At 40.6% G+C, this 22,895-nt stretch overlaps 1 protein-coding gene across 3 annotated transcripts in view; it reads left to right on the top strand.

Annotated features, from left to right (window-relative positions):
* Positions 1-22,895, top strand: part of DENND5A (DENN domain containing 5A) — a 103,883-nt gene that overhangs the window by 77,276 nt on the left and 3,712 nt on the right. For all 3 annotated transcript variants that reach the window (XM_073216165.1, XM_037026326.2, XM_037026327.2), the window contains 12 exons: positions 747-897; positions 1,598-1,691; positions 4,239-4,370; positions 7,656-7,808; positions 13,271-13,355; positions 14,889-14,973; positions 15,432-15,560; positions 19,428-19,549; positions 20,694-20,839; positions 21,455-21,573; positions 21,948-22,129; positions 22,718-22,800. In XM_073216165.1, the coding sequence (XP_073072266.1) occupies positions 747-897; positions 1,598-1,691; positions 4,239-4,370; positions 7,656-7,808; positions 13,271-13,355; positions 14,889-14,973; positions 15,432-15,560; positions 19,428-19,549; positions 20,694-20,839; positions 21,455-21,573; positions 21,948-22,129; positions 22,718-22,800 (1,481 nt within the window). The remainder of the gene's footprint in view (positions 1-746; positions 898-1,597; positions 1,692-4,238; positions 4,371-7,655; positions 7,809-13,270; positions 13,356-14,888; positions 14,974-15,431; positions 15,561-19,427; positions 19,550-20,693; positions 20,840-21,454; positions 21,574-21,947; positions 22,130-22,717; positions 22,801-22,895) is intronic.

Below are 22,895 nucleotides of genomic sequence, written 5' to 3'. Positions count from 1 at the left end.
AGCTTTATATGAAATCTTGAAGTCAGGTGAGGTTAGCCCTTCAATTTTATACCTTTTCAAACTTGTTTTGGCTATTCTAGGTCCTTTGTATTTCATATATATTTAGAATTAACTTACTATTTTCCACAAATAACTTTCTGAGATTTTGATTGGTATTGCCGTGAATTTATAGCTCATTTAGGGAGACTTGACATCTTAACCTAATTGAGTCTTCTGATTCATGAATATGACATACCTGTTCATTTATTTAGGTCTTCTTTAATTTATCTCTGCAGTGTTACAGCTTTTAGTATATAAGTTTTCATATCTTTTGCTAGGTTTTCTCCAAACTATTTCATATTTTTGGGTGTTACTAAAAATTGTATTTAAAAATTTTAATTTCTGATTGGCTGGTATATAGAAATAAAGTAGGGTTTTGTATATTGATCTGTGTCCTTCAACCATACTAAATTTACTTCTAGTAACTTTTGTGTGTCCTTTTAGATTTTCTACAAAGATAATTGTATTGTATTAGAATTGTTTGATATTTTGTGCTTACATTTTTATTCAGTTCAAAATGCTTTATTTCCCTTTTAATTCTTCTTTGACCCATGGTTATTTACAAGTATTATTTAGTTTTAAGATTTTGTTATTGTGGTTAGAGAATATACTTGGTGTGATTCTACCTATTTTTTGAGACTTATTGTATGGCTTTCAATATGGTCTATTTTTTAAATGTTTGGCTTTTTTTGTTTGTTCTCATCCAGAGAAAGCAATTGAGCTACGTCTGGCAAAAATTGACCATACTGCAGTTCACCCTCATTTACTTGACATGAAAATTGGACAAGGGAAGTATGAGCCAGGCTTCTTCCCTAAGTTACAGTCTGATGTGCTTTCCACTGGGCCAGCCAGCAACAAGTGAGTCAATCCTAGGGATTCCCTAAATCCAGTACCCTATATAGTGGTGAGAGTCATCCCAATATCAGGGTCTGAAATGGTAGAAGACCCCTAAATTTTGTAAAGCAAATATGGAGAAGATGCAGACTATCCATGTTCACTTTTTTTAATAAGAAAACAAAGTATCATCAGGTCTTGTCTCCACTATATAAACTGGAGTAGCTCCACATGCCCAAGGCTTGTAGAAAGCCAGACTCCAGATGGTTGACGTCATCTCAAGACTAAATCTCATACAACACCTAGCTAACATTTTGTCTTCAGTAAGTGATGGTTGAAGTAATTGGAGCCTGAACTAAAAATAGATACCTTAGTATGATTCTTCTTCTTTAGGAGATGAATGTATTAAATGTAATATATTGTTCTACTTTTGGAGATGAATATATTAAAGTCCAGACATTGCTGAATGAGTATAGCTTGGATCTGCATGTGAAGTTCTTATAGATGTTTCAAGAGAGATGACTCTGTTCCCTGGGAGTTACCTGTTTTCTTCCCAGTCACTGATCTTTAAATTATTCTTCTTCAAGGTTTCTGAGCTATCCCTGATGACTTCTTGGTGGTTTCCCATGCCCAGAAGTGGTCCCTAGATGTTTAGTTGCTCTCCTGTCAGTTGACCTTACTTTCTTAGTGGGATGTTCTTAATTGCCTGCTTTGATATTGTCAGGTGGACGAAAAGGAATGCCCCAGCCCAGTGGAGACGGAAAGATAGGCAGAAGCAGCACACAGAACATCTGCGTTTAGACAATGATCAGAGAGAGGTAAGACACCTTAACAAAGATAGGGAATATCCTTATGCTACACTCTCCTCTTTCCCATTTCCTTGGCCTCTGATCTGATTCAAATGTCCCACCAATTATTTATCCTGCTAAAGAGGTGTCAGTAATGGATTAGTTCCTGGTACTTGGTGCTGGGCCTAGGTTATGACAAATCCAGGCTGTGCAATGTTTTGCAAGTGGCAGTTAGCACTCAGCGTGTAAGTTCTTTCCTTGAGCCTGGCCTTATTTGCAGCCCCACTCAGGAATGATGTCCTGAAGAGATGAGAGAAACAAGAGAAGAAAGAGGAAAAAGCAGATTCACACACTGAAGGAAAAATAAAGAATAAGAAATACCCAGAAGGAGGTAAAGACAGAAAAAAGCTAAAACAGAGCAAAAGACACAAAAACTGTACAAAGACATGGTTACAACAGAGGCATATGAAGAGAGCATGCCATAAAATTTAGGAAGAGACCAAGGTTCAGAAAAAGAGGCCTAGAAATACACACACAGGAGATAGAAAAGGCCACGGTAAGACAGAGGAGAGATGTGGGAGGAAATACTAAAGAGAGAAAGAGCCATGTGGGGAGGTGGGAGAGGGTGCTGTAGACAAGGGAGAAGAGAGCCTTTCACTGTTTTTTTAGTACCCACTCATGCATGGCAGTCATTTCCTGGAGAGTGTAACAGGACCTCAGAAGATAGGAGTCTGAAACTTGGGAGAAATTCTTTTAAATTTGTGGGGCTTTTTTTTGTGTGTGTTGTGGAAGTAAAAAAGTTAATTATTTTAGAGTTGGAAGAGAAACTGAACTTGGGTTAATGCTGTGAATCTCTGAACCTGGGGAGTGGATGAATTTTTCTCTACTTTTCTGTGTCTTAACTTAAGACAGATAACCTTGACTTCTTTTTTCCTTAGAGGAACATAGGAGAAGAATGTTGACATCAGGTGACTGGGGATAGCAGATACTTGAATGGACTGCTTGAGTCTTTATTGCTTGTAAGCGGGGTTTCTCAGCTCTGCTATAACTTGTTCCCAGTGAAGTTTCTAGGTGTAAACATCATGTTGGAGACCCTGCCTTACTTAGTTGCAGAGGAGTTGTGAAAATTGAGCTTTTTCCTCAGAAACCTATTTCAGGAACTTCTCTTTGAGTAAAGACCCTGCAATTTGCATTTCATACATAAAAATGCCATGAAGCATATTGTTTTCATGTTTCTGGCCCCTTAGTAAATGGGGTAATGAACATATTTTGCCTTTGCTATTTTTTAAAGGAATGGATTAAAATTGCAAGGAATGGTTATGAATTTTTAACTGCTTATTTATAGAGTACAGTTGTGTTTAAAGTTTTTATGAAGGTTATGTAAGGGATATTGGGCACTGGTGTTATTTTAAAAGTCTCCCCTGGGTCTTCTATATCACCTGCATATTATTTCTTTCAGCATTGTTTATTGAGCATGTTCTCTTGGTCAGAGTCACTGCAGTAAGTACTTTGAAATGTAAAGATGACCAGGAGGTAGTGTTATCTTTATGCAATACCAGTTTATTAAGGGAGTAGAGGCAGGTGCACAAATAACTTTAGTAGAAGAGTCATATGAGAGGCAAGCCAGTGTTTGATCATTGATCAAAGAAAGCAGAGGTCAGTTCTACCTGGAGTGATCATCAAATAAGCCTGATGGAGGTAGCATCTGTCTAAGCTTTGGTGGATAGGTTTATTAGAGACAAAAGAGCATTTCAGCTAGAGGATATGCAGGATAAGGAGCTTGGTGGTTGTTACATAGTAGAAGCTGTGGCAGAATATTTTGGAGGAAGAAGGTACTGGACGGAGCTAGCAAGCTAGGAGGCATACAGTAGTCCAAGTGACAGTAATTGAAGCCCAACATTGGAGGTTGGTAGTAGGGGCAGGTTGAGGGTTCAGAAGATAGAATGGACGGACTTGTACTACTGGAATAAATGTGGGGGAAGGAGGAATTTTGGAGTAAATATGTTGTCTGTGAACCTGAAATACCGAGAGGATTTGATGTGCAGTTTGCTGCATTGATAAGGGTTCAATGTTAAAACAAATAGCATATGGAGAATCACCAGCACATTGTAAAAAAGCGGATAATGCAGTTGTTTTAAGTGTGTTGCCTTTATTTTCAGGCCCTAATTTATCATATACTTTATGATAACAAGAATAGATGTCTTTGGTAAGAGCAGAGGAATTAAATTCCTCCTAGGTTGGTGGGGAAAATGACTTTCTCAGGGGTACTCTAGATTTGGGTGGGCTTGCACATTGCAGTCATGTGTTTTTTGCCTCTTATGTCATTAAAATTGAAGAGTATTACACTACTCATGGAGTGCTTTACATCAGAGAAAAGAGAATTCATCATTTTATCTCAGTTTTTCCCTTTGATGCAAGATTCACATTTTAAACTTTCTACCCCCAAACTTTACTGAATCTAGGAAAGAAGCAGTAAGAAAGTGCAGGGTGTTAGTGCCCTCTTCAGGGACCTGTCAGTACTGGTCGCTCATGTTTGTGTTCACGGATATAGTTTTTTTATTTTTCTGTTTGATGTAGAAATACATCCAGGAAGCCAGGAATATGGGCAGCACCATCCGCCAGCCCAAACTGTCCAACCTCTCCCCGTCAGTGATTGCCCAGACCAACTGGAAGTTTGTGGAGGGCCTGCTGAAGGAATGCCGCAACAAGGTGAGCTGTGGATGCCTCTGTATGTGTGCTGTTTTCCTTAGCGGCCAGGGTAAGACCAAGGCTTGGTTCTGACCATTCTTTCTTGATTTTAAAAATATTGTTAATATAATAGGATGGTACTAATTTTAAGATCCTGTTAACTTGGAATTAGGTGTGTATTTGTTTTAAATAAAATATACCATTAATTGAGAGCAAGCACGCTTTGTTATAAATTTTATATGTAGGTGTCATTTTAAATTTTAGATATTTTGCATTACTTACTTGAAATCATTGTAGTTGAATTGCCTTCAACAGATAAGTCTTACACACATGGAAATGTTTTTGCCTCTCTAATTTGATAGCAGTGATCTCATATGTCTAGAAACAAGAATTTACTGAATGCCTACTATGTACCAAGCCAAAGTATATTTTTCAGTTTAAGCTTGTTGGGATGTTTTTGTTAATTCTACAAACACACTTTTTGTTAAGTTTCATTGAGATATAATTGATATACAAAAAACTGCATGCACTTAATGTGTACATCTTGATGAATTTGGACATATGCATACACCCATGATACTCTCACCACAGTGAAGCTATTAAACATAATCTGTCACTTCCAAAAACTTCCTTGTGTTCTTTTGTGATTTTTGTTTGTTTTTGTGGTAAGAATACTTACCATGAGATCTGTTCTCCTAATATTTTAAAGTGTACAATATTGTATTATTAATTATAAGTACTATGTTGTACAGCAGATCTCTAGAACTTATTCATCGTGCATAGTGAAACTTTATACCTACTGACCAACAATTCCCCATCTCCCCCTCCCCCAGCCCCCTGGCAGCCACCATTCTTTGCTCTGCTTCTGTGAATTTAACTATTTTAGATACCTCATCTAACTGTATCATCATGTAGTATTTGTCCTTCTGTGACTGTCATTTCACTTAACGTAATATCCTCCACATTCATTAGTGTTGCTGCTAATGGCAGGATTTCCTCCTTTTTTATTTTAAGGCTGAATACTATTCCATTGTATGTATAAACCACATTTGTTTATCCATTCATCTGTTGATGGATACTTGGGTTGTTTCCATATCTTGACTATTGTGAATAATGCTGCAGTGAATGTGGGGTGCAGATATCTCTTTGAGATTGTGATTTCAGTTCTTTGGATATATACTCAGAAATAGGATTGCTGTATCAAAAGACAGCCATTCTTAATTTTTTAATGTTTTAGTTATGAATGTAATTTCTTTTGTACTAAAGATACGGTCTTTCAATCAAGTCAGTATACCATACTTTCCAGGGCAATTCAACTAACTTAGTTTCTACTGTATCCTGTTTATTTGTCAATGGAAAAATATTTACTGCATTTTCAGTTTGTAAGTGGTGTTATTCATAAGATGAAGTCAAGTATACTTTCTCTTACAGAAGAAATTACTACTGCTACAAGTTTTTTGATGTATCAGTACTGATATTTTGAATTCAGGTGTTTAAAACAAAAAAGCTTCTGTCAGTTCACTCTGAGTTACTGATATCCATGACTTTGCACACAGTTTTGTCTTTCCTGCCATCAAGAATATTGGTGATAATGCCTTTCTTGATAGAAGGCTTCTCTGTTGTCTCTGAGATTTGTTTTCAGGCTACTGACTTCCATTCTCAAGTTTTGAGATGCATGTCTAAGCAATGATAACTTCATTATGTCCACTGCCTGGTCAGCAATGATTGTGAAATACATCCCAATTTCAGAGATGTTAGTATGTGGAAAAATGTGACATCTTAGAATCAGAGAAGTACAGTATAATCAGTCCGGTACCACCAAGTGTTGACTAGCATGTGGAGCAACAGGAGGTTTCATATTGTTGGAAGTGTAAATTGGTGTAACCACTTTCGAAAACAGCATAGCATTATCTACTATTCTTCTCCTAGGTATATTCCCTAGAAAAATCTTTGTAGCAAGACCCAGGAGATAGGTACAGGAAGTTTACAGCAGCATTTTTTGTAATAGCCCCAAACTGGCAACAACCCACATTCTAATCAGAAGGAGAATTAATAAATAAATTGTAATATATTCATACAATGAAATGCTATACAGGGATGGAAATGGACAACACTATACCCATCAATGTGGATGAATTTTACAAAGTTGAGTGTAAAAGCATATCACAAAAGAAAACATACAGGCAAAACTAAACTTCATTGCTTAAGAATGCAAATTTATAGGTGATAATAATTTCCTTGCTTTTCATTGGTTTTATTGTGTAAGGATAGTGATCATTTTGAGAGTGGAAAGATCATTGAAGAGGGCACAAGGGTTGCTTCAAAGGTATAGATGGACTGATTTATTTCTTAACGATGGTTATACACATATACACATGCATATATACATACATACGTGAATGTATGAGATATATTTAACAATAAAAACATTAAAAATAGTTACACTGAAAAGAAATATGCTGAAGTGTTAAAGAGTTTTGTTTCTGAAAGGTAGGATTAGGGGTGATTGTTTTCCCTGCTCTTTAAGATTTGGATATGTCATGAATTTATAACATGATTAAATTTTACTTAAGAACTTGGGTTCAATATTCAAGCAGGTTTAAGTTCAAAGGGCAGATCTGAAATTTCTTTGCTGTGTGATTTTGGCAAGTTACTTAAGTTCTCTGACCTGAATTTCCTTACCAATAAGTTAGGAATAATAATAATACTTAAAGAGTTAGTAGGAGCCTTAAATGAGATAGTGCAATGCTTAATATAGCACCTGACACATAATAATAAAAGCTGTGATTATCATTATACAGTGTGGTTTTTTTGTTTTTGTTTTGTTTTTATAGCAAGCATTTGAAAATTTTTACCTAAAAATAGATTATTTCTCCTCAATTTTTCATACCCTTGACAGAGACTTCAGATATATTTCTAGGATTAAATGCTTGAAGGTTTGTTTAATAAGGTCAGAGTCAAACAGTGAGAATCAGAGAATGTCAGAAGTGAGCATGACCAAAAGATTTTATTCAACTCTTTTCATATCATATATGAAAAAATTGAGAACAGTTAATGAAATCACTTGCTCAGAGTCATATAGTGATTGCTTTATTCTTATCTTATTAACTGAACTTTTAAAACACTCCCACTATAACCTTAGACATATGTGGTAGAGAATAAATAAATACATCCTGTGTCTCTGTGTATTTCTCATTTTGTCCCTCCCAGCCCAGCAGATATGCTGTGCAAATGGCCACACCCTCTTCAGTTGCATGTGATCTTGTTCACTGTGGTTATCTAATTCTACTGACTGATTCCTTATAGACCAAGAGGATGCTTGTGGAGAAGATGGGCCGAGAAGCTGTGGAATTAGGACATGGGGAGGTGAACATCACAGGGGTGGAGGAGAACACCTTAATTGCCAGCCTTTGTGACCTCCTGGAAAGGATCTGGAGTCATGGGCTGCAAGTAAAACAGGTAATGAATGTCTGGCCTCTCCCTGCTGAGCAAACTGCCTTCCTGTTTTCACTTACTAGCCTTCCCATGCTCTTCCAGCTGGCTGGGTTTGAAGAATGGTATGCAGTACATGTGAAGTGAGACTTGAAATAGACAAATAAATAAGTAAATAAATGTGATTCAAACAATTTTGTTTAAAAAATAAGCTTCATAAATGTATTTTTGTCAGACATTTTGAAAGTGGCATCTTCCTTTCTGCAAATAGAGCTGAAAGGCCAAACTGATCAATCCTGTTTGGCAGCTGAATTTGAAACACAAAAGAGAGAACTTGGAGCTCAGAAGTACAAAACATACTCTAAGGGCCCTGCACTAATTCTACATTCCCACTGGAAAAAGATCTGTCATTAACATTTCTTATACGTGCAGATAGTTTAACTATCTGAAGATTTGACAGAAGACCTCAGGAAGTTGAGTCTCACGTCTGCTTTTTACTACATAATACCCAGAGTATTTCCTCATTTCAAAATATTATTCTTTGAGTAGCTAGTCAAGATGGACTATTTTTACTTTTATGAATTTTTAAATTTGAAAAGAACTTGAAAAATTTTCAAAGGCAGTTTTATTATGAACAAATCAGAAAATACATGTAAGCATCCAGCTAATATTGAGGGAATATGGTGTGCCAGCCATTATTGTAGGCACTTAGTGCCTACATACCTTAGTGAATAAAACAAATCAATATCTCTACCCTCTGGAGTTTCCATTCTCATGGGTATAGAGACAGTCTACCCCAACTACCCTTCAAAACTTTTTTCTGTGCACATATTCAGGTATATATTTAAAAGCCCAACAGAACCACAGTGAGATATTTTTCATACCAACAAGGATAGCTAAAATAAAAAAGAGACAGTAACAAGTGTTAGTAAGGATATGGAGGAAGTAGAACCTTCACACATTGCTGGTGGGAATATAAAATGGTGCAGCCACTTTGGAAAACAGTCTGGCAGTTTCTTAAAATGTTAAACATGGGATTACCATGTGACCCAGCCAGTCTACTACTAGCTGTGTACTCAACAGAAATGGAAACATACGTCTACAAAACAACAAGTATACAAATGTTCATAGCAGCATTATTCCTAATAGGCCAAAAGTGAATGAAATGTCTGTCAGCCAATGAATAGGTAAACTAAGTGGAGTATATCCACAAAGTGGAATATTAAGCAACAAAAGGACTGAAGTATGGATACATAGTACAACATGGATCTTTGAAAACATATAAGTGAAAAAAGCCAGTTACAAAAGACCACATATTATCTGATCCCACTTACTTAAAATGTCCATAATAGACAAATCCATAGACAGAAAGTAGATTGGGGATGTCAGGCAGGAGGAAGGGGCGGCTAAAGGGCATGGGTGATGAAAGTGTTCCACAATCACACAACTCTGGGTACAGATAATAAAAACTAGGTATTTTTTTGTACAGAAAATCACTTTATAAGTGTGAATTTTAAGGTAGCATGAATTATATCTCAATAAAACTTCCAAAAAATTGCAAATGGAACATGTTTCATGACTTGCATTTTTTCACCTCAGTATTTTTTTCCATGTCCTGAACTAATTTTTTGGTGATAGAATAATATTTAAGATATCAAACTATAAGCCAGATAGATCTGGGTTTGATTCCCACTTAATAATTTTATGAAACCAAGCAATGTACACAGCTTTTCTAAGCTTCTATTTCCTCATATATATGATGGAATTTTAAAAGTACCCACCTCCTTGGGATTCTTGTGAGGATTTGATAAGACAGTTCATGTAAAGCACTAAGCTCAGAGCCTGTGATCTGGGAGGTTCTTTGTATATGTTTGTGGTTATTATTATTCCAAAATACCAGTTTTAATTACTGTATCCATTATATAGATGCGCCATACTTGAATCAGTCCCTTATTATTGATCATTCAGATTATTCCTGATTTTTTCATGATTAGAAAGAACTTTGATTATAGATTTAAAAAAATATTAAAGATTGTGTATCACACTCCTAAAGATTAGAGAGTCCTATAGTATAGTAGCAACACTATTGGGGTTCAGAGTCAGAAAGACTTGTATGTGAATTCTAGCTCCACTGGATCATTTCAAGTGACTTGTGATTTTTGAGTCTTATTTTCCTTATCCATAATACAGAGTTAATAAAACCTACCTTTTAGGGTTGCTGTGGTAATTAGGTGTAATAAAAATAAACACTTGACACATGGTGGGTATGTAACTTAGAATAGCTGTTATTACACTAAGTTCTACATGAAGGAATTCTTTTTTTTTGTTTCCTTTCCTCTCTAACAAATGAGTAGAGTATCACTTAAACATTTTCCTTAAAGTTTAGCAAGCTTGCCACTATAGTTGAGCTCTTTCAGCTTTTTGGTAAAACATGCCTCCCAAACGTTTAAATGTTTTCTATAAAAATCTCTAGGGGACTAGTGAAGGTTCTCCCGTATTTTAAAAAAATACCATATCATCACATTATTAAGGCTTTGCAGCCATATTCTGCAGTTACAGCATGGGGAACTTTTTTGGAACCCATTTGATCCCCCTCTTAGTTTGGATAGATGGAGGCTACTTGTTTGGTGAGAAACCAGTATAAAATGATGGGGATTTCTGTTCAGATTCCATTTTGTTCTAAATTTTGCTTTTGGAGTGGTAAAAGTGAAGTACTGACAGTGTCACCAGAAGAAGTGAGTCTATGCTTGCTGGCAGGGCAGTTGTATCCTCAGGGACACATACATATGTTTGGCTGGGGATTGGTCCTTATGTCCAGGATGGGTTCCTACAACATGGTCTCCTTAGGCCTCCATTTTACTAGCCTGTGTGTAGAGCATCTTTCTCCTGCTGAGACATTCTTTGATTATGTTCTGGTCCAAAGGTTATAACCTGGTAACCTGGTCTCATCCATCATGCAGATTGTGCATGATCATGCAGTCACCCAGACTGTGAGCAAATTCATTCTCAGAGAGTGATGTTATGGTCCACTTCTGCCACTGATCAACTACCCATTTTATCTAGTTAGAAAGTAGAGAAAACCCAAACAGCAGTTTTTGCTACAAGCCTCCAAAATTTTGTTTTTAGCCATGACTACCTACATGCAGGGCTGCCTGCAGCAAGGTCTCATAAAAACCTGTCATCCTTGCCACGCTCTGGCTTTTGGTGACATTTTCCAAGGAGATGGGCATCCTTCTCTAATATATTTTTGTGGCAGTAGAGGTAAGGTTTGGTTTTTCATACCAATTTTCTAAGTCCTGACATTTGCGGACTAGTAAGTGAAAGGGGTTGTTTCTCATCTCTCATGCATATGACATTCTTGGAGAATCCAGTGTTATCTATTTATTTATGTGGCCCCATGCCCAAATGGGTAGTCAGGATATACTGAACATTGCATTCTTAATCACCAACTTCGCAGAGAGGAAAAGAATAGTCCATGTGTCCTGAACTAGAAGGAGCCCAGGGCCTTACCACCGAGCTTTAGCACAGCTGCTGTGCTCTCCCTCTCCCTCTTGCCTTTACCCTCATCCTCCTCCCTCACCAGGGTGATGACTCTGGAGCCAGAACAGCCTTCTGTCACAGCTAGGTGTTGCTTTGGCCTTTGCTTTTCAGTGTTATTGCATGTGGGGGCTCTCTGGTGACCAGCTGTGTTAGTGTGTTTCACATCCATACAGTTCTGTTGAGGGAGGCTGCCTTCCTATCCTGCCTAGATGCTGGGGATATGGAGAGCCTAATAGTTTGGTAAATGGATGGATGGATGAATGTAATGATTTCTAGAAGTTGAATGACTAAATCAAAGAACATGAATATTTTAAGCTCTTGTGTTGTCTTCTGCATATATTATATTAATATACACGTTAGTAACAGTGTGTAGGAATTATAAGTCTCATTTATATTGTTGAACATCTGTTAGTTTTTCAATGAATAAAATAGTATTTTCTGGTTTTAACTTGTTTTTTTAAAAAATTGCACTGTTTGTTGGATTTTCTTTTATGCTGGTTAAATCTTGTAGGAAATCCAAATATACAGCAAGTTTATGTCAGTAGTTTGCTGGTCTATAGATGAGGGTTTTCTCCCATTCAAATGCTAGACTTTTATTTTTTTTCTCAAAACAGATCAGGTTGGTGGGTTGAAACAAATAGGTCCTCGATATTCTCAAGGGAAAAATCTTGAGCCCTTAAGTCCTCACGTTCATCCCAGAGTATAAAATTTTCTTCAGAAATATAACTTCAAAGGTTAAATGATCTCTTCCAGAAGTAGTCTGTATGGCAGCATTATTAATAACAGTGGTTTTGACATTTGTTAGACTTAAGCTAACATTCAAATGTTCTGACATTTGAATCCCAATACTCTACTTACTAGCTGTGTTATGTTTTACAAGTTACTCAATCTTTCTGATTCTCAATTTCTTTCCTAAAAAATTGAGGATAGAGGTACCTACCTTATAGGGGTGTTGGGAGCATTAAAACAAATATTGTATTTTAAACATTTAACATAGTGCTTCATTCATAGCAAGCCTCAAGACATGGTAGCTTCTATCATTACTATTGTTACTTTTATAAAATACATAAGTAGGGTCATTTATAAAATTATATAGTAAGTCCTATTACTAAAACAAACATTATACTATATTTATATCAACTGTAAGAAACATTGACCATGAATCTGAAATAAAGTTTTTTCAGATAACCAGGGTCACTGTGTACTAAAGGACAACTAGAAAGAGACAGAGCCATTGCTAAGGGGCGAGCTGGGCTCAATCACTACCTAGGCAAATTGTGTCATTTTCAGGCTTGCAAATGTATTCAGTTTTGTGCCTTGGTAAAATGACAAATTACTACATGTCTCAGATGGTTCCAACTGCAATTCTTTCATTTCCAAATCTAAGTTACTGTTATATTGACTATAGTTTATCTCAGCTTTGCAGTTAAGTACCAGCCCACCTTCCTGCATGTTTCTTAAACAGTAAATCCTCACCATAACTTATTCTCCCCAGCCTGCTAGGTCAGGAATACCTTTCAGTACTTTAGGAAACTCAGGAGCGATCATAGAATCTTGTAGATGGGTATCAGCTCCTCTGTGCAACAGCCATCATGCTCTACCCAAGCTGATCTTCAATCAGCAGACCATTTAGAATTTGATAGGTTATTTGCTTTTTTTCTTTCTTATCCACTGGTCCATTTGCAGATTCTTTTTGGCCATGTCCTTCCCATTCTTAGTGGGGGACCTTTTTTCTGTTCCCTTCCATTATTTTTATTTCTCTTGGATTTTAATAGGCGGATATATTTGTATACATTGCATCTGGGTATACACTGAGGTAAGAAATAGGACAGATATTTTTTAACAAATGCTTCTGCCTACATATTCAAATGATTTCTGAGTCTGTTCACTGGATACCTTGTTCTCTGAAATCTAAACTGATAGGTATTTATCCCTTGCATTGGTTCCAGGGGAAATCAGCCTTGTGGTCCCACCTGTTACATTATCAGGAAAACCGGCAGAGAAAACTCACATCAGGCAGCCTCAGTACATCAGGTAAGATGGTCTGCACCATTGGAGAGAACACCCCTCACTCACTTGCCCATCCCCCATTGGCATGGTCATCTGCACCAGACTCTTCCAGGGCAGTGGAGCCTTTGCTCTGTAATGTTTCCCTTTTTAAATATTAAGCCACTGGGCTCTGAACCATGGAGCATGCCAAAGCCATGGATTTGTTTTGATTGTTGCTATACCCTTTTAATCAGTGAGCTAGATGATTTAGATCAGCAGGAGGCCAAACTTAAAATGAATTTAGGTTTTAAATGAATTTGGATATACTGATGTCCTGTGTTTGGAGCAAGCTGTTTCCAGAGTCTTTTGTTTTAGTACTCTGGGCATTAAGATGATCTCTCATTTAAGAGAGACTGTCAGTGTCCTACCTTGGAACTCCTCAAAGTCAAGGCCTGGTCTGAATGATTCCTTACACTTCCTTTTTGTTTTTAATTTAATAAAAATAATCAGAGTTGGCAGGGATCCCAGAGATCACCTAGTCTAGCACCTTTAATTTATAAGAGGTAGAAACTGGGATCCAGAGAGGAATTGAATTTACCCAAGAACACAAGCTAATTGGTGGATGAGGCCAAATGAGGAGACAGGCCTCCTATCTCCTGGTCTGGTGTTCTTCATACCTTCTTAAAACAGTGTACCTTACAGGTCATTCCACCTCCTTCCTTTACTTCTTGGCAGCATCTCCTCTTCACACCATACTTCATAGTTCTTTCTCTGCCAGGGAGTTTATGTACATTTCTTAGATGTTCTTACCCTAATGGTAAAGATTGGTTTAAAGAGGGTGAGAAGATTGGCCTGAACTCAGTGTTGTCTTTCCTCTCAAACTAGTTGACCTCAGCTAGCACTGACTGTGGGGAGGATAATTGGCTGAAAACCAGGTACAAGAGTTCCCTAAGTAGCCTTTTAGGAGTTCTTTGGTCCATTTTCTGAATATGAGAGCTAAAATCTCCCTCAGGAAGGCCTGGAGAAGTTACTGCTAATTGATAAATTGAAGCCAAAAATTCTCAACAGCTAAGTGATGAAGATCCTAAGTTTTAAATGTTGGGCCAGATGTGAGAATATAAAAGTATGAATTGTATCTAGAGGTCCTAATCATTCTGGAACATGTTCTTTACAAATTCCCTCAGCTCTTTAGCCCATTTTGTGGCATGAGCAGGACATGAAGCACTGCATCTATGGATTATGATAAGAACATGCTGGACTAGGGGCCAGAGGATCTTTGTTCCTTCTAGTCCTGACTTTGCCACTTAGTGATGGGCAAAGCAGCTAATCTCTCTGAAATTCAGTTCCTTACTCTATGATACCTTCCTTGGCTATCTTGCAAATTGTTAGAGGATTCTAATAAGATAATATGCATAAAAGTATAAAATCTGATACTTCATAGGCACTTAAGACATACCTGTGAATGATTGATCAAAGCTTCCAATTGCTCCTTATAGAAATTTATGATTTGAGATAAGAAGGGTAAGTAGTTGTTAGGTAGATAGATCTCATTGGACATGACCAACTTTTTTGTTCTAGGAATACTTCTTGATTCAGAACGGAGGAAGTCTGATGCCAGCTCAGTCATGTCTCCCCTAAGAGTCTCCCTCATTCAGGATATGAGGTCAGTCTGGGCTCATATGTAACAAGCCACTAAAATCCTGTTTTCAGTTGCTGCTTAGGTGTCCACTTTAAATAGCAGAGTCTCAGTAACTTGGGCTTCTACAGCATGTCAGTTAAGCAGGAAGCTCTCTTCATTGGTCTTGTGCTCCATGATGCAATTGGAGAGCTGTCTAAGCCATTGGGTTTACTGATATTTCTGGAGAATTATGCCAGTCTCAAGGCCTAAGTGTTCTGGGTTAACCTGGCTTTTTGGGAACTATGCTTTTCTTTTTTCCTCCCAAACTGTGGTAAGCCTATCTGGCAAAGCTACCCGGATTTAGAAAACAAAAGCGATGAACTCTCCCAGGATGGGATAATGGCTGCCTCGCCAGGCCTCCTTTGGCTTTGCAAGGGGTGGTATTTGTAGTGAGTTCATCTCCCATTCCACCCTCCACTTGATTTTTCCTGTTCCTCCTTCAGGCACATCCAGAACATTGGGGAAATCAAGACTGACGTGGGAAAGGCCAGAGCATGGGTGCGACTGTCCATGGAAAAAAAGTTACTTTCCAGACACCTGAAACAGCTTCTCTCAGACTATGAGCTCACCAAGTAAGGCCACTCCACTTGGGGTATAACCAGGCTCACTTCTGTAGAATAATAATTCATCTGTAGACTAATAATTCTGCTATATTTGTTCTCCCTACGGTCTCAATATGCATGCCCAAAATAGCTTCTTGAATTGGTAATTAAGTACCTCATTGGGTACCTCAGAGTTTTGAGACTGTTCCTTTCCTTCCTTTACTCAGGTGACTTGTTACCTCTGGGCCATAGGACATTCTCTCCGTCTTTTTCCTATCCTGAGGAAGAAGAGATTGGAAAATTAAAACAAAATCTCTGAGATATCCCCTTATCCCTTTTATTCTCTCCTGAGCCCGTGGTCAGCCCAAAGTAACCAAGTTCTTGTTCCTCTTCTCTGGACCCTGCCTGAGTCTCCCTAGAGCTTGAAAGAGCTTCCAGATGACCTCCTAGAACATCTTCCTCCACACTTTCCACCCAGAAAGAGAGGGGAGAGATTCCAAGGCGCTCACACTGCCAGGGCCACTAAGCCTATGGTTCCCTCCTCTCAACTCTATATCCGTTGCATTCTTTCTGTACACTAGCTACAAGAGGAGGATGGGAGGGCTATCTCCTTTTTCTGCTTCTTGGACTCCCACCTCTCTATCTTTTCCTTTACATCATTATGTTTGGTTCTTCATTGGCAAGCCTGTTGGGCATTTTTCTTTAGCATTTCCTTAATCATCTTTTCATGGTATCCTTTATTGTGTGACTTCCCCATGGATGACAAACAGGAGTGGGACTTGGGGAACTTTGTGCAAGTCAAGGGATTAAACCTACAGAATCTGTTTTTATTCAAAGTGAAAATACAATCTTTTAGACTTGATCGTGTGTGTGAACCAGGTCTAAAACCTTGATAAGTTAGAGAGCTCAGTTTGAGAGGTTACAAAATAGCAATTCTTAAAGTGCTTAAATTTAATTCCCTGTGAAGACAAAAAGGTTTTGGAATAAAATTTGAAGATTGGGAGGACAACTAAAAGAAAACAAGTGACCATACAAGCCCAGAGTTTGGACAGAAAATGTTTGTAACACCAGATTCTAGAGGACAATTGCATGTGGTGGAAAAATCTGTGTGAGCATCAGGGCCTGATAGGGAAGGAATGTTTCCTGCTGTCCAGTGTGGTCATTATCTGTCAGGAGAGACTGCAAGTCAGCAGGACAATAGGGAGGCATCTGAGAGGGGGTCAAGCATAAGAACTTTGTGATGTCCGGGACAGTGGATAGGTCTAGGGTGTATGAGCCTGAATGCCTAGGCAACAACCAACAGGGCACAGACCCTGGTTTGGAGGCTAATTTGGTTTCTTTAGACTGTAGCCCTGTTAGAGGAGATAAGCTCATAATTTACATAGTACATAGTAACTTCTCACCTGATACTCTGATACCTGTGCTACTCCAGTGAGTGGAAAACAAGAGTTTTGTTGCCACCTTTTGATGGGGTATAAGGATAGAGAAAGGGGCCTTTCATCAAAACCTACCTACTCCTCCATTCTGTCCTCTCTCATCTTTCTCTCAGTTTGCTTAAAGCTTCAGCCACATCATACCCCTCACCCTTCTCAGGATGTCTTCAGCCCTTTTAGGGCTTAGTCAGAAGTTTTCTTTGCCACAGTTTGTAGGTCTTCCCAGAGACTTGGGCTGTTGCTCCCCCAGGCATGCATAGCATTTGCTACAGTATTTGCTCATCTGAGTTTACCACTGGTAGTCTATATCATCATCATCTAGTTGATCGTTCCTTATTAAAATTGGTTTTTATTGAGAGCACGCACCATGTACCTTTCCCACCCAGTGTTGCCTAGCACCTAGTAGGTGTTCAGTTGTTCACATAAAATGTGTGCATAGTTGAACAGACAGGAGGAGATGGACAGCCTTTGAGATTATATCTTGATAGAATGTTCTTGAGTCTCTGGGGTTTCCAGCTAGCTTCCAAGACTGTTTGCCACTCGGATATGGGGTAGAGTGGAGGCAGGTGAAGGGAACCATATATTCTAGGGAAGAAGTTGGTTAGCTCCTGTATGGTGAGCTCACACTCCTTAGACTCTTCACAGTGACTCATGTTGTCTAGTGTCCCCTTTACCTTGAAACTCAGTGTGCATGGCTGCCATGGCCCTGTACCATTCTGTTCTCTGTTCCCCCCATTTCCAGGATGTTGGTTTCCACAGTCCTCAGTTCTGTGCATGCACACGTGTTCTCTTTGCTCTCTCACTTGCTCATTCTCTCTCTCTCACTTGGTGATCTCACCCATTCTCATGACTTCTATCACCTCTGAGCAGGTGACTTCCATATCTGAAGCTCTAGCTCTGATGTTTCTCTTGAAACGTTTATTTCTATTCAGATAGCTTACCTTTAGCTCAGAAAGAATGAAAGCAGGCTTCACAGTCTTGATCCTAACTACCTTTCTCTCAAATTTTTTGTTAATGTCAGCACTGTTCTCTCTGGACATCCCCACTCCTCCCTACCTAGGTTCAAACTTTGGAGTCAGTTTGACTCCTTGCTTTGCTTTACTTACCACATACACATTTCAGGTCCTTAGCCTCTGCCCCCACTGGTCTCCTTGTCTGCTGCCATGACCTTAGTTTCAGACTCATGCCCATGTATCTTTCAGCTGCATGAAATTTAAATTTCTCAAAGCTTGTCACAGCTTTTCCTTTACTTCTAGGGCAAATTGCAGAAACCTGTTACTTGTAGGGCCAATTGCAAACTCTTCAGTCTGTGTTTAGGGCCTTCTTTCATTGGACTGTAGCCTAACTTCAGCCTTGTTGCTGACTGATCACTTCCCTCAGCCCTCAACTCTAGCTAAATTGGTGTCCACATAATGTCCTTCTCCTTCTACAGCACCTGTCTAAATTCATGCTGTTCTTCAGGCCCCTGCTATTCTAGGACCATTGAAGCTTATAGCTCTTAAAATTCTCAGAGAGAGCCTTTTATTTGGTAACTCATTATGGGCAGTGTTATATCATGGCCTTTACCTGATTTCTCATCTAGACTTGTATTTGAAGAAGGCGCTTCCCTTTGTAGCATCTACCCATAGTAGGCCTCAACTGTACCTTATAAACCTGTCTAGGGAGAACCTCACAGACCTACTGAATCCATATCTCTGGCCATGGTGAATACAGTCTTGTCAACAGGACAGTCACCCTCTTTTGTTCTCTATCTGTTTCTCTCTGTGTGCCGAGGGCCTGTGCATTTGGCTCTCTGTGTCCCCTCTACTTTGGGAAGCTGTCGTTGCTGTGCACTTGCAGAGAGCCTACAGTGTCAGGCAAAGGAGATGGCCTTTGATGAATAACCAGTTGGGATGAGGGTTGTGGATGGGAGAAAGTTTGAAAGGGGAAGGACATGATCTGTGTAGCCCTTTTTTGCTGGTGACCTGGATCATTCTCTTCATTACCCTTTATTGCCTCAGAAACTTCACATTCAGAGCAGCGTTCTGCTTCATGAGTCTCAGGTCTCCTGAGGGCCTGAGATTAGCCCTGGTAATTAATATTGATCATAGACCCACTCCCACTCCACACACTGAAGTGATGCCCCAGCTAGAAGCCTGAGAGGGCCTGTGCCATCCCTGAGAGAATTGTATTCTAGCCCTCACTTTAAGAAAGGAGAGCTCACGACCTCTGACACTTTCAGGAGTAGCAGTGTCACCCTGTGCACCAGGTATTTGCTGCTTGCTGTTCCTGCTGTAGTTTAATCCGCTTCCCCTCATGCTCTCAGATGGAGTAGTTGACTTTGTTCCTTTCTTAGGTGGCCCTGAGGAACTTGAGGCTTGATATCTTATTCTTTCCTTAGCTGTCTGCTTCTAGAACTGAATAACTTCTAGCCTCTTTCCCTCCTGTTGGCTGGGGGACTGATGTATTGCCTCCTCTCTGACAGAAAGTTATACAAGCGCTATGCCTTCCTGCGCTGTGATGACGAGAAGGAGCAGTTCCTCTATCACCTCCTCTCCTTCAATGCCGTCGATTACTTTTGCTTCACCAATGTCTTCACAACTATCTGTGAGTAGCCCTGTGCTCCCCACCAGCCTTCTCAACACCAGTCTTCACGAGCCTGCCTGAGGCTAACTCATGGCTCCCTTTATAAAGAAGGAATATTATCGCTTGTCCTTTCAAGTTCCCTTCTGCTTTGTGGGGAGAGAGATGCACCTGCCTTCCTTGGAGGTTGCTTTTTCTCTGATAAGCTTCTTATACTTTCTGGGATCTGGGGAGCTCAGTCCTTCTGGCCACCATGTTGTCACTGTTGTCCCAAGCACTGAAGGCAATGAAGGTGGAGTGGAGGGGTAGGGGTGGTAGAACTCACTGCCCTCTCAACATCTGTAAAGGAATTTCCCTTTTGTTTTGGTCTGAGAGAGTCATGCAACATCACCAAAGGTGTTTCCCAGCAGCTCACAGGGAAAAACAACTCTTCCTGAAGTAGCAGAAAAAAACCCAGATGGCAATGGGAAGTATGGGTCCAGGACCTGCTCTACCTTAACTTAGTATGTTTCTGCAAGCAGAGTCCACCCCTGCTGTGCGCCTCAGTCTACCTATTTGCAGAATGAGGGAAGAGGGTTTAATATGGTCTCAGGAAGGCCCCAGGGCCTCATCTTTCTTTGGTGCCAGGATGCTCTGTTGAGTGGGGGTAGTCTCTTAATTTGCTCAATGGTTAGTTGTTTGGCCAGTGACTTTGCAGCCTTAGCAGTGTGGATTCTTCTTTCTATATGACACATCCTCCCTCTCAAGAGACAAGGGTTATAGGCTTCAGTTAGAAGCAGCACTGGACTGGAATGTAGGGAACCTGAGGGAGGCTCTTCTCAGTCCCTCAAAAAAGGCACTGTAATACCTGCATGGCCTTTCTGGAGATTTTAATATTGGAGCTCATGGGATGATTGAAAAGTGCTCGGAAAAGCAATTCAGTACAATGTTGAGTTGCTGATATGGTTTAAGGAACAGGTTCACTTTGCTTTGAGCCTATATATGGGCTTGGATCTTTGGTGTTTGGGTGGCAATCTTGGGAGGAGTGAGATTGAGGGGAAGATTGGCTAATATTCTAAGCCAGCCAGAGACTACATCATGTCTGCACACCTGGGGCAGGTCAGGGCCTTTTCAGGTGTGGGAGGGATTCTCAATCCCCCTGAATACATTTGTGGTTTCCCCTAACCAGTGATCCCGTACCACATCCTGATTGTACCAAGCAAGAAGCTGGGGGGCTCCATGTTCACTGCCAACCCATGGATCTGTATCTCGGGAGAACTGGGTGAGACACAGATCCTGCAGATTCCCAGGAATGTGTTAGAGATGACCTTCGAGGTATGTGTTATCTGGGGACCGCAATCCTAGGTTTTGTGGAGATCTGAGTTTGCAACAGCTGCTTTGGGGAGCTTTCTGCAGGGTTTTACAGAGGCCTTGCTCTATATAGTGTTATGTGTCAGTACAGCTGACTTGTCCTAAGGTGATTGGGGGCCGGAGCCAAGGGTTGACCTGAGGAGTAGGGAGCCTGCCCTGTCTGAATGGTCTCTGACTGGAAGGCATTTACCCATCTGGACTTGCATTCCCCCTGTCCTTGGTATGTTGAGAAATCCCCAAGATTTAGCTGCCGAGCCCAAGTGTTGACAGGGATCCCTGACCACCAGCCTTCTCACTTCCAAAGTGAGAGTGCTGTCTCACTTCCAAAGCCTCCTGCTCCCATCCCTCCTGCTCCTGCCATATCCTTCCTCCAGGTAGTAGCATCTTTCTCAGCAGTGGGCCCCTCATGAGGTAGTGCTGTACTGCCAGCCTTGGTGGCAGGTGAACTGTGAGCTCTGCCCTTGGAGATGCTGGGGGGCCAGGTTGCAGGCAGCCAGTCAGATCTTTGCCTCCGAGGAGTGCTGTTCTTTTCTCCTATTTTTTTGACCTACCCCATCTTCTCTGTTTGTTCTCTTCTAGTGCCAGAACTTGGGGAAGCTCACTACTGTGCAGATAGGCCATGATAACTCTGGGCTATATGCCAAATGGCTGGTGGAATATGTGATGGTCAGGAATGAGATCACAGGACACACCTACAAGTAAGTGTGTTTTTAGCTGTGCCGTACCAGTGCTGTATTTGTTGCTTGGGTATATGGAGTTCTCATAGAGACCTTTTAGGTTGTGATAGACTGAGGCAATTTCCTGGTTAGCTCTGCCACGTGCACCTTAAGGAAACAGAAGGAGAGTTTTCCAAGTGAAGATATACTAATGCTTTGCACAAGTACCAGGCCACCCATCACTCAGGTGGTTTCCCTGATGATACACACTAGGGTGGATGGGCAAGACCTTGAGGGCCTTGAGGATCCGCCCTCTTGTTTCAGAGCTGTCCCCAGGGATTGGCCTTGATACTCTTGCTGAGCAGCAAGGGGAAGGACACTAGAGGAACTCTGGCATACTGTTGCCTGACCTTTAGGTTCCCATGTGGCCGGTGGTTGGGGAAGGGCATGGACGATGGAAGCCTGGAGCGGGTCCTAGTTGGGGAGCTGCTCACCTCCCAGCCTGAGGTGGATGAGAGGCCGTGCCGGACCCCGCCCCTGCAGCAGTCCCCCAGCGTCATCCGGAGGCTCGTTACCATCTCACCTAACAACAAGCCCAGTGAGTGGAAGGGGGGCCTGGGCCCTCGTGCCATCCAGTGTGGGAAAGATGGTCAGGTGTCTGGGAGCCCTGATGAGGGAACCCAGGTCCCAGCCTATGCAGCTGCTTCAGGAAAAACCTCTGGAGACAGAGCAGCTTCAAGCATTTGTCACCCTCCTTTCATGAGCCAGTGGGGGAATTTTGCACACTGGTTGGAGGCCTAGAGGAAAGGAGAGAGCTTAGCCTGGGTCCTCTGTACTATTTGGGTATGATGCTAGAGAAGAGAGGGGTCTACTTTCTGGCCTTCTCCTTCTTGGTTCCTGGGCTTTACAGCCAATTCTTGGCCCCCCTTTTGGTTGCCAGAGGTTCCAAGGTAAATGGAAAATTTGCCAGTATTTCTTAGAGACAACTCTCAGGCTTTTTCTTTTTTCTTAAGATTTTAGGAAGAGCTGACTCAGCAAAGTTAGGTGGGTAAGAAACACTTTTCCCAGGGTCCAGGCTGTCCTGTTCCTCCTACAGGCCCTCCCTCTGTCTTCAGTCTTATGTACAGTTAGCTAAGCACGGTTAGCTTCTGAGATTGGTTAGGGATGTCTGCTGGATTTTTCTCAGAGCTGAACACTGGGCAGATCCAGGAGTCAATCGGGGAGGCAGTCAATGGCATCGTGAAGCATTTCCATAAGCCTGAGAAAGAGGTGAGCCGTCTTGCCCTTTAGCCCAGAGCCTTATGTTGAATAAGAGAGAATGATTTTATTCCAGGTCCACCAGCCCAGAGTGTAGAGTGTGCCTC

The sequence above is a fragment of the Manis javanica genome, chromosome 11, assembly GCF_040802235.1.
Source record: "Manis javanica isolate MJ-LG chromosome 11, MJ_LKY, whole genome shotgun sequence".
NCBI classification, from domain to species: domain Eukaryota; kingdom Metazoa; phylum Chordata; class Mammalia; order Pholidota; family Manidae; genus Manis; species Manis javanica.
This window is presented reverse-complemented; position numbering and strand designations above follow the sequence as displayed.